General features: G+C 45.0%; 1 protein-coding gene across 1 annotated transcript; it reads left to right on the top strand.

Moving 5' to 3' along the window:
• The first annotated feature begins 651 nt into the window (after positions 1 to 651).
• Positions 652 to 5,858, top strand: tyr (tyrosinase). The gene is made up of 5 exons (XM_038974175.1): positions 652 to 1,485; positions 2,812 to 3,028; positions 3,263 to 3,410; positions 5,066 to 5,247; positions 5,608 to 5,858. The coding sequence occupies exons 1-5, from the start codon at positions 652 to 654 to the stop codon at positions 5,856 to 5,858; spliced, it is 1,632 nt and encodes a 543-aa protein (XP_038830103.1).
• The last annotated feature ends 6,443 nt before the right edge of the window (positions 5,859 to 12,301 follow it).

A 12,301-nucleotide genomic window follows, 5' to 3' on the forward strand; every position in this document is an offset into this window, starting at 1 on the left:
TGTCTGTAACATGGTCTAACCGAAGACCTATAAGGTGCCTTGACCATTGAGCACTAATTAATTTCCAAATAGTTTATTCATTATTTATTCTAACAGTAGCCTACAATAGGCTTCTCTGTTCCTGTTTTGAACATTCCACTGGGATAGGTGTAAATCTTCTCCTGTGTCGTTTTCCCTCTCAAGATAATGTTCTAAAACAGCAGACATTAGCATGATGTTACGGTACAGGAGCTTGTCTGTTCCACACTGTGAGATGGGCTATTATGTGAGAGTTCCTCACAAGTTGGAACCACTCCACTCTCTCACCCCAGATCATGCACACACATTCCAGGCCGGCTTGGCCTGGGGGAAGAGGGTTGTGGTCAGCTGGTCTCGAGACAGAATGAGGCTGGATTCAACAATATTATCCCAAGCATGTGATGGTATGGGGAGGGGAGCAGAGAGGGGAGAGAGAGGGTGTGGGCAAGTGGAAGTTATATTCGGAGTTGACATTACTCTTTCTTTTCCCCGGACACTGCATTACTGACTTATACCACGTGTGACCTGGCTGGACCTGCTGTGTGACTATAGCCGGCTGCAGTCACCTCTTCACCGTGTGCTTTGGTTAGTCTGGCTGTGTAGTGAGCTCTTGGGTGTGGTAGTTGAACAGTCATGGTTCTTCTGGTTGTGTTGGGTAGCCTGCTCCAGATGCTGTTCCTGCGGTCGTGTGTGGGCCAGTTCCCCCGGCCTTGCGCCAACACAGAGGCGCTGCGTACCAAGCAGTGCTGCCCGGTGTGGGAGGGGGACGGGTCGGCCTGTGGAGCCACGTCGGGCCGAGGGTTCTGTCAGGACGTGACGGTATCGGAGGAGCCCCACGGGCCACAGTACCCACACACTGGGATAGACGACCGAGAACGGTGGCCGCTGGCTTTCTACAACCGCACATGCCAGTGTGCAAGTAACTATGGGGGTTTCGACTGTGGAGAGTGCAGGTTCGGCTACTTCGGCCCCGGGTGTGCCGAGCAGCGGGAGTCCGTGAGGAGGAACTTCCTCTCGCTGTCGGTGGCAGAACAGCAGCGGTTCATCTCCTACCTGAACTTGGCCAAGAACACCGTCACCGCTGACTATGTCATTGTCACAGGAACTCGCGCTGAGATGGGTACAAATGGGGAGAACCCAATGTTTTCCGACGTGAGTGTATACGACCTGTTTGTGTGGATGCACTACTACGTGTCCAGGGACACACTGCTGGGGGGACCAGGAAATGTTTGGCCGGACATAGACTTTGCGCACGAGTCTGCGGCGTTCCTGCCATGGCACCGAGTGTATCTGCTGCACTGGGAGCACGAGATCAGGAAGATGACTGGGGATTTTAACTTCACCATCCCATACTGGGACTGGCGGGATGCAACAGACTGTACGGTGTGCACGGACAACCTGATGGGTGGGCGGAGCCTGCTTAACCACAACCTCATCAGCCCCGGCTCTGTGTTCTCTTCATGGAAGGTAAACAAACACATGCGACACAGGTAGAGTGATGTGAACAGTAGTGTGTGTGTGTGTGTGTGTGTGTGTGTGTGTGTGTGTGTGTGTGTGTGTGTGTGTGTGTGTGTGTGTGTGTGTGTGTGTGTGTGTGTGTGTGTGTGTGTGTGTGTGTGTGTGTGTGTGTGTGTGTGTGTGTGTGTGTACCATGTGACATCACTGAATCATGAGCCAAGAGTCTGGAGCTGTTATACACATTGATCACAGTGATGACTACTCCTAACTGGGGCCAAACCCCGGGCCCGGGCCCACCAACTTTACAATATGAGGTCACATTCTAAAGTGCCTGAGATAGCGAATAATACCTCTCAACCAAAACCTCCTTCCTATGTGATTTGAGACCCAGCCTGAGAGAGTTTTGCTTAATTCAGAGCAGAGGAATGACAGGGGAAACAGAGACTGGAGAGGGACTATTGTTCAGCAGTCTGTGTGTATAGTCTGTCTATAGTCTGTGTGGTTAGAGCATTGGACTAGTGGTTAGAGCATTGGACTAGTAACCGAAAGGTTTCTAGATCAAATCCCTGAGCTGACAAGGTACAAATCTGTCATTCTGCCCCTGAACAGGCAGTTAACCCACTGTTCCTAGGCCATCATTGAAAATAAGAATTTGTTCTTAACTGACTTGCCTAGTTAAATAAAGGTTAAATAAAAAGAAATAGCGTGTTTATAGTCTGTCTATAGTCTTTCTATAGTCTGTGCACAGTCTGTGTATAGTCTGTGTACAGTCTGTGTTGCGTGGAGGATCTCTGACACAGCTAATGTTGTGTGTCTTGTTCAGACACATGGTTAATTTAACACAGCAGATGTACAGGTAATGGAGTGGGTTATTTTATCACAACCAGAGAGCAGAGACAGAGAGAACGAGAGAGTGTGATAAAGAGAGAGAGAGAGAGAGAGAGAGAGAGAGAGAGAGAGAGACTGAGTGTATGTGTGCATGCCTGTGAGTACCCGTGTGTACCTGTGTGTACCTCTGTGTACCTGTGAGTACCTGTGTGTACCTGTGTGTACCTGTGAGTACCTGTGTGTACCTGTGTGTACCTGTGTGTACCTGTGTTTACATGTGTGTACCTGTGTGTACCTGTGCAGTAGAGCATGCATCCAGACAGAGAAGAGTACAACAGCAGGTGTGTATACTGTATGTGTGTTTGTGCTGTATTGTAACATGGCGGTGTGTGTGTGTGTGTGTGTGTGTGTGTGTGTGTGTGTGTGTGTGTGTGTGTGTGTGTGTGTGTGTGTGTGTGTGTGTGTGTGTGTGTGTGTGTGTGTGTGTGTGTGTACCTACCTGTGCAGGTGATCTGTACCCAGCCAGAGGAGTACAACAGCAAAGCAGCACTGTGTCCTGGGACAGGGGAGGGGCCTCTGCTGCGCAACCCTGGTAACCACGACCCTAACCGTGTGAGGCGTCTGCCCACCTCGGCCGACGTGGAGTTTGTGGTGGGTATAGAGACTTACGAGACGGGAGCCATGGACCGCCAAGCCAACATGAGCTTCAGGAACTCCCTGGAGGGTAGGGAGACACTCAGACATAGGCCGCCACACAGTTCAAACATCCCTCCCTATATTTTCAGTGGGATCTTCTCCTTAAGTGACGTGTATGAGAAGGTGGTACTTATTTGTGCAAGTAAACGTGTGTGTGTGTGTGTGTGTGTGTGTGTGTGTGTGTGTGTGTGTGTGTGTGTGTGTGCGTGCGTGCGTGCGTGCGTGCGTGCGCGTGTGCGCGTGTGCGCGTATGTGTGTTTAGGTTTTGCGAGTCCTGAGACGGGGATGGCTATAACAGGACAGAGTACGATGCACAACGCCCTCCACGTCTTCATGAACGGAACCATGAGCTCAGTACAGGGCTCAGCCAATGATCCCATCTTCCTCCTGCACCACACCTTCATAGACAGGTGACAACACGCACACACACGCACGCACACACACACACACACGCACGCACGCACGCACGCACGCACGCACACACACACACACACACACACACACACACACACACACAACATATACATGCACACACACTCCCTTGTCAACATGTGTGTCTGCTTCTAAACAAACCCATTAGCAAGCCCACATTGACAAACACAAACTAAATTGGCTTCCAATTTATAAACGTACATAATTACATCAATTGCATTTCTAAAGGCTAAAGTCATTTGTTCCCCTCAACATATAATTAGAGAAAGAGAGAGAGGGGGAGGGAGAGCGAGAGAGAGAGAGAGAGAGAGGGTTACGTAGATACTAAAGAGAGAGAAAGAAAGAGAGAGAGAGAGAGAGAGAGAGAAAGAGGCAGAGAGAGAGAGAGAGAGAGAGAGAGAGAGAGAGAGAGAGAGAGAGAGAGAGAGAGAGAGAGAGAGATATGACTGCACATAACTTTGCCTCTTTTTCACATCCTGGGACGTGGCTGTGTAAATGCCCAAACCATTTGCCAATTTTATCTCTCTATTTTGTCTTTCTTTTTTATCTCTCCATCTAAGAGAGAACGTCCCACTAGAGAGGGATGAATAGAAATCAACTGATAGATATTAACAGGGCCATTCAAAAAAACACTCCTCTGCCACTGTATAACAATAACAATAATTAAAGCAGCAAGTAACTGTGGTCAGCTAAAACAAATATTTCTTTGCACCCTCTCCTCTCCTCTCCACCCTCTCACCCCTCCTGTCCTATCCCCTCCTCTCCTCTCCACCCTCTCATCCCTCCTGTTCTATCCCCCCTCTCCTCTCCACCCTCTCATCCCTCCTGTCCTATCCCCTCCTCTCCTCTCCACCCTCTCATACCTCCTGTCCTATCCCCCCCTCTCCTCTCCACCCTCTCATACCTCCTGTTCTATCCCCCCTCTCCTCTCCACCCTCTCATCCCTCCTGTCCTATCCCCTCCTCTCCTCTCCACCCTCTCATACCTCCTGTCCTATCCCCCCCTCTCCTCTCCACCCTCTCATACCTCCTGTCCTATCCCCCCCTCTCCTCTCCAACCTCTCATCCCTCCTGTCCTATCCCCTCCTCTCCTCTCCACCCTCTCATCCCTCCTGTCCTATCCCCCACCCCTCTCCTCTCCACCCTCTCATCCCTCCTGTCCTATCCCCTCCTCTCCTCTCCACCCTCTCATCCCTCCTGTCCTATCCCCCACCCCTCTCCTCTCCAACCTCTCATCCCTCCTGTCCTATCCCCTCCTCTCCTCTCCACCCTCTCATCCCTCCTGTCCTATCCCCCACCCCTCTCCTCTCCACCCTCTCATACCTCCTGTTCTATCCCCCCCTCTCCTCTCCTCTCCACGATATCATCCCTCCTGTCCTATCCCCTCCTCTCCTCTCCACCCTCTCATACCTCCTGTCCTATCCCCCACCCCACCCCTCTCCTCTCCACCCTCTCATACCTCCTGTCCTATCCCCCACCTCTCTCCTCTCCACCCTCTCATCCCTCCTGTTCTATCCCCCCCTCTCCTCTCCACCCTCTCATCCCTCCTGTCCTATCCCCCACCCCTCTTCTCTCCACCCTCTCATCCCTCCTGTCCTATCCCCCCCCCCCCTCTTCCTATCCTCCCCTCTCAGTATCTATGAACAGTGGTTGAGGAGACACACGCCGCCTCGCTCCCGCTACCCAACATCCAACGCTCCGATTGGTCACAACGATGGTTACTACATGGTTCCCTTCCTGCCTCTCTACCGCAACGGTGACTACTTCCTGGGCAACAAGGTCCTGGGCTACGAATACTCCTACCTGCTTGACCCAGGTCAGTTACCCTGACACACACATACCTAGACAAATACTTGCTGGACCCAGACCAGTTACCCTGACACACACATACCTAGACAAATACTTGCTGGACCCAGACCAGTTACCCTAACCCCCGTCCCCAGGCTATTGCACACAGAAATTACCCTGCCCCTAACACCACCCTCCCCTCTCTCTCTCTCTCACTCTCTCGTTCTCTCTCGCACTCTGTATCTCTCTCGCACTCTCTCTGTATCTCTCTCGCACTCTCTCTCTTGCACTCTGTATCTCTCACTCTCTCTCTCTCTCTCTGTCTCTCTCTCTCTCTCTCGCTCTCTCTCTCTCTCTCTCTCGCACTCTCTCTCTCTCTCTCTCTCAGGCACGAGGTTTGTCCAGGAGTTCCTGACTCCCTACATGCAGGAGGCCCAGCTGATCTGGCAGTGGCTCCTGGGAGCAGGACTCATCGGGGCCATCCTGGCAGGAATTGTCATGACGACCGGGGCCCTGTTTGTCAGGAGGCGGAGCCAGAACAGGAAGATGAAGTCGACTTCATCCTTTGGGGAGAGACAGCCCCTCCTACATAGCAGCTCAGAGGAAGGATCAGGGACCTCCTACCAGACCACACTGTAATACACACACACACACACACACACACACACACACACACACACACACACACACACACACACACACACACACACACTCACACACACACACACACACACACACACACACACACACACTCACACACACACACACACACACACACACACACACACACACACACACACACACACACACACACACACACACACACACACACACACCAGAGACATTTCATTCCAATATGCCTCATTCTGCTGCTCTTGATCTGGGGGTTAAATCTGACACGTATCAAACAGAAACCAAGAGGTTCTATTTATTAGGAAGATGTTCAGTGACAAACGTCCAACTAAAGTCCAACTGCAGTCCAGTCCTGAGTCCCTTTCAGGACCACAACACTACAGTCAAACTGTATGGGACAGGTATTTGGGTCTGTTAGTGTTGGTTTTGTTTCCACACAGTGCTGTCTATGTGTCCCAGTTCCCATTCCCTCCCCTATCTCCCCGTCCTTCCCCTCTCCCCACTGCCATGGAGATGCTAGTGCTATGGGGGTGTTGCACTGTGTACTGTATGATACTGTGTACTGTTGATACTGTGTACTGTTGATACTGTGTACTGTATGATACTGTGTACTGTTGATATTGTGTACTGTTGATACTGTGTACTGTTGATACTGTGTACTGTATGATACTGTGTACTGTTGATACTGTGTACTGTATGATATTGTGTACTGTTGATATTGTGTACTGTTGATACTGTGTACTGTATGATATTGTGTACTGTATGATATTGTGTACTGTTGATACTGTGTACTGTATGATATTGTGTACTGTATGATATTGTGTACTGTTGATACTGTGTACTGTTGATACTGTGTACTGTATGATATTGTGTACTGTTGATACTGTGTACTGTATGATATTGTGTACTGTATGATACTGTGTACTGTTGATACTGTGTACTGTATGATATTGTGTACTGTTGATACTGTGTACTGTTGATACTGTGTACTGTTGATACTGTGTACTGTTGACACTGTGTACTGTTGATACTGTGTACTGTTGACACTGTGTACTGTATGATAACTATGCCACTGTGAGAACCAGAGGGCAAATTAATAATATACATTTAATTTGTATATGGTGCATTAAATCCATCTTGATTAAATGTGTGTGTCCAGGATAGTTGTGTCTTGACTGGCTGTGGAAAGACAGGTTGGCAGAAACAGACAGTGCACACATAGTTAACATGTAGTAACCGTGTAGTAACCGTGTAGTAACCATGTAGCAACCATTTAGTAACCGTGTAGTAATCATGTAGTTAACATGTAGTAACCATGTAGTTAACATGTAGTAACCATGTAGTAACCATGTAGTAACATGTAGTAACCATGTAGTAACCATGTAGTAACCATGTAGTAACATGTAGTAACCATGTAGTAACCATGTAGTAACCATGTAGTAACCATGTAGTAACCATGTAGTAACCATGTAGTAACCATGTAGTAACCATGTAGTAACCATGTAGTAACCATGTAGTAATCATGTAGTTAACATGTAGTAACCATGTAGTAATGTGTGGTAATCATGTAGTTAACATGTAGTAACCGTGTAGTAACCGTGTAGTAACCATGTAGTAAAAATGTAGTTAACATGTAGTAACCATATAGTAATCATGTAGTAATCATGTAGTTAACATGTAGTAACCGTGTAGTAATCATGTAGTTAACATGTAGTAACCATGTAGTAATGTGTGGTAATCATGTAGTAACCATGTAGTAACCATGTAGTAATAATGTAGTTAACATGTAGTAATCATGTAGTTAACATGTAGTAATCATGTAGTTAACATGTAATAACCATGTAGTAACTGTGTAGTAATCATGTAGTTAACATATAGTAACCGTGTAGTAATCATGTAGTTAACATGTAGTAACCGTGTAGTAATGTAGTTAACATGTAGTAACCGTGTAGTAATCATGTAGTTAACATGTAGTAACCGTGTAGTAATGTAGTTAACATGTAGTAACCGTGTAGTAATTGTGTAGTTAACATGTAGTAACCGTGTAGTAATGTAGTTAACATGTAGTAACCATGTAATAATCATGTAGTTAACATGTAGTAACCGTGTAGTAATGTAGTTAACATGTAGTAACCGTGTAGTAATTGTGTAGTTAACATGTAGTAACCGTGTAGTAATGTAGTTAACATGTAGTAACCATGTAATAATCATGTAGTTAACATGTAGTAACCGTGTAGTAATGTAGTTAACATGTAGTAACCGTGTAGTAATTGTGTAGTTAACATGTAGTAACCGTGTAGTAATGTAGTTAACATGTAGTAACCATGTAATAATCATGTAGTTAACATGTAGTAACTGTGTAGTAATGTAGTTAACATGTAGTAAATAGTAATGTATAAAAAAGCTATTTTAATCAGGGTTGTGTTTTGCTCACATCAAAACAATCCAACATCCAAAATAATATTCTTCAGAATCAATAAAACTTATACAGTACCAGTCAAAAGTTTGGACACACCTACTCATTCAAGGGTTTTCCTTTAGTTTTACTATTTTCTACATTGTAGAATAATAGTGAAGACATCAAAACGATGAAATAACACATATGGAATCATGCTGTAACCAAAAAAAGTGTTCATCAAAATATATTTTGATTACCCTAGCCCCAAAATATATTTTGCATATGAGATTCTTCAAAGTAGCCACCCTTGGCTACTTTAAATTAAACAAACACGTAACACAAACAGCGCACCGACAAGAACAGAAACAATGATGCCTGGGGAAGAAACCAAAGGGGAGTGACATATATAAGGCAGGTAATCAGGGAGGTGACGGAGTACAGGTGAGTGTCATTATATGCAGATGCGCGTAACGTTGGTGACAGGTGTGCGTCATAACGAGCAGCCTGGTGACCTAGAGGCCGGAGAGGGAGCACACGTGACATTGTCTTCACTATTATTCTACATTGTAGAAAATAATAAAAAATAAAGAAAACCCTTTGAATGAGTAGGTGTGTCCAAACTTTTGACTGGTACTGTATATATTTCTTCAACACTTCATCAATGGTAAATGTGTATGGTTTGGTAAAGTATACATCTGTTTTGTTGTTGAGTCTTAAATGTGACACATTAGAGACATCAGAAATATACAGAAATGGTGAAACCGCTGCATAAATACTCTCATTGAAAAGTACATATAACTTTAAACAATATAAATAATTTCAATATAAAACAATTAAAAACAAACTAAAATACTGGCACCAGGAGTGGTTGAGTTTGCTTTCTCTCCATTATAGTACATAGAGGTTTTAAAGATGAAAGGATTCCACAGGAAGGAAGGAAGGAAGGAAGGAAGGAAGGAAGGAAGGAAGGAAGGAAGGAAGGAAGGAAGGAAGGAAGGAAGGAAGGAAGGAAGGAAGGAAGGAAGGAAAGAAGGAAGGAAGGAAGGGTAGTTAAAGTGAAAACAGACATCAGGCTGTTGTACAGCATCTCAAATCAAATCAAATTTTATTTGTCACATACACATTGTTAGCAGATGTTAATGCGAGTGTAGCGAAATGCTTGTGCTTCTAGTTCCGACAATGCAGTAATAACCAACGAGTAATCTAACCTAACAATTCCACAACTACTACCTTATACACACAAGTGTAAAGGGATAAAGAATATGTACATAAAGATATATGAATGAGTGATGGTACAGAACGGCATAGGCAAGATAACATCTCTCTGTAGTCCAGAGCCAACTAGTAACCCCTGTAGAGTCCCTTACAGAGTGGAAGTGGGTTGCCTCCAGGCACCTTCCAGTTGCCCACTGATAATGTCACTCAACACTAGTGAGAGTAATGCTTCTCTCTGATGGAAGAAGAACCAGTGAGTCACTTCCTGGTAGGTTCAAGTCAGCTGTCTCTCTGTGAGTCTGGGGTCAGGGGTCATGGCCTAGGGTCAGCGGTCACAGTAAGGGGGAGCTGGACTCAGCTGATGGACTCTTTTTTGAACTGAAACGTGGTTCCTGAGTAGCGTCTGAGTTACACAGTCTGTGAAGAGTCATGGATGTGCCTTTAGGCCCACAGCAGAACACTTAAGTATCAAAAGTAAAATATCTTAAATGTTGTCCATTAAGTACTGGTTTTAAAACAATGATGATCATATTTTTAAAACTATGGCACTTATATACTAAGTCCTAGACTGTTTTCTAATGAGAATCATGAACGTTGAGTTGATGAACGAGATCCTTCGCAGTGGTTTCAGTCTGCCTTCTTGAAGAGTTGCCTTACTGAAGAAAGCACACACAGTACAGATACAACGTTGACACAACATGACAATTTTTTTATTAATTATCCCAAAATGATCCAATCAGAAGATGTCTTTAAACACTCCAAACATTTTACTCACTGCTTATTGGTCTTCCCTATCTCCTCAAAGAGCAACTTCCACCTCGGTCGGCCAATCAGCAGCCGGGAACTCAGAGGGTGGTACCTCTCCTTAGAAATGTTCTGGACAGGAAACAAAACAGAAAAATTCTAATGAGCTTCATAGTGTGATTTCAGCTCCAGATAGAAGTTACCCTTTACCATATATCTACGATCAGATTACCCTAGCCCCAGATCAAGGATCAGATTACCCTAGCCCCAGATCTAGGATCAGATTACCCTAGCCCCAAAATCTAGGATCAGATTACCTAGCCCCAAAATCTAGGATCAGATTACCCTAGCCCGAGATTTAGGATAAGATTACCCTAGCCCCAGATCTAGGATCAGATTACCCTAGCCCTAGATCTAGGATCAGATTACCCTAGCCCCAGATTTAGGATAAGATTACCCTAGCCCCAGATCTAGGATCAGATTACCCTAGCCCGAGATTTAGGATAAGATTACCCTAGCCCCAGATCTAGGATCAGATTACCCTAGCCCGAGATCTAGGATCAGATTACCCTAGCCCCAGATTTAGGATAAGATTACCCTAGCCCCAGATCTAGGATCAGATTACCCTAGCCTGAGATTTAGGATCAGATTACCCTAGCCCCAGATCTAGGATCAGATTACCCTAGCCCGAGATTTAGGATCAGATTACCCTAGCCTGAGATTTAGGATCAGATTACCCTAGCCTGAGATTTAGGATCAGATTACCCTAGCCCCAGATCTAGGATCAGATTACCCTAGCCCCAGATCTAGGATCAGATTACCCTAGCCCCAGATCTAGGATCAGATTACCCTAGCCCCAGATCTAGGATCAGATTACCCTAGCCCCAGATCTAGGATCAGATTACCCTAGCCCCAGATCTAGGATCAGATTACCCTAGCCCCAAACCAAGGGGTTTTAGGTGGATAAAAACATATCTGACCCTGCATCAGCGGTTAGGGGAAACTTTGACCTACTCTATGAGTACAGGCCTGAGTCTTACAGGAAAAATATTATCCACTCTACAACATGAACTGCTTTGTAGGATATTAAATGGCAGTACAAGTCCGCTTCATGTCTGCCTCTGAACCAGTGGTGTAAAGTACTTAAGTAAACATACTTTTAAGTATTACTTAAGTCGTTTTTGGGGGTATCTGTACCCCACAAATTGTACTTCTACTTCACTACATTCCTAAAGAAAATAATGTACTTTTTACTCAATACATTTTCTCTGACACCCAAAAGTACTTGTTACATTTCGAATGCTTAGCAGGACAGGAAATGGTCCAATTCACACACTTATCAAAAGAACACCGCTGGTCATCCCTACTGCCTGATCTGGCAGACTCACTAAACACAAATGCTTTGTTTGTAAATTATGTCTGAGTGTTGAAGTGTGTCCCTAAATATCCGTAAAAAAAAAAAATGCTGTCTGGTTTGCTTAGTATTTACCTCTACTTTTCATACTTAAGTATATTTGAGCAATTGCATTTACTGTTGATTCTTAAGTATATTTAAAACCAAATACTTTTAGACTTTAACTATATTCTCCAACATTAATTTAACATTTCCACAAACATAAGAAGGGTATTCTTTCAAATGGTATCAATAATATGTATATCCTGGCTTCAGGTCCTGAGCTACAGGCAGTTAGATCTGGGTATGTCATTTTAGGGTCCGATCCTTAAGAGGTTTTAACTCAAGTGGTATTTTACTGGGTGACTTTCACTTTTACTTGAGTCATTTTCTATTAAGGTATCTTTACTTTTACTACAGTACAATTGGGTACTTTTCCCACCACCACTCTGAACTGTGAATCATGAACAAGATAAAAAAAAAAGATGTATGATTCCCTTTCCACACTGTGTCTGCTAGCTGGAGGCAGAGGGAAATTAAAAGCACTGCAGTAATACAACACCCTCTGAAAGACTCTGTTAAAGGACTGCAGTAATACAACACCCTCTGAAAGACTCTGTTAAAGGACTGCAGTAATACAACACCCTCTGAAAGACTCTGTTAAAGGACTGCAGTAATACAACACCCTCTGAAAGACTC

This window comes from Salvelinus namaycush, chromosome 34 (assembly GCF_016432855.1).
Source record: "Salvelinus namaycush isolate Seneca chromosome 34, SaNama_1.0, whole genome shotgun sequence".
NCBI lineage: Eukaryota > Metazoa > Chordata > Actinopteri > Salmoniformes > Salmonidae > Salvelinus > Salvelinus namaycush.

What these genes read in the sequence shown, in the direction of transcription:
- tyr (XM_038974175.1), top strand. Translation starts at nt 652, where the DNA reads ATGGTTCTTCTGGTTGTGTTGGGTAGCCTGCTCCAGATGCTGTTCCTG. An exon ending in CTTCAGGAACTCCCTGGAGG is followed by an intron (nt 3,029 to 3,262) that starts GTAGGGAGACAC and finishes ATGTGTGTTTAG; the next exon opens with GTTTTGCGAGTCCTGAGACG. An exon ending in CACCACACCTTCATAGACAG is followed by an intron (nt 3,411 to 5,065) that starts GTGACAACACGC and finishes CTCCCCTCTCAG; the next exon opens with TATCTATGAACAGTGGTTGA.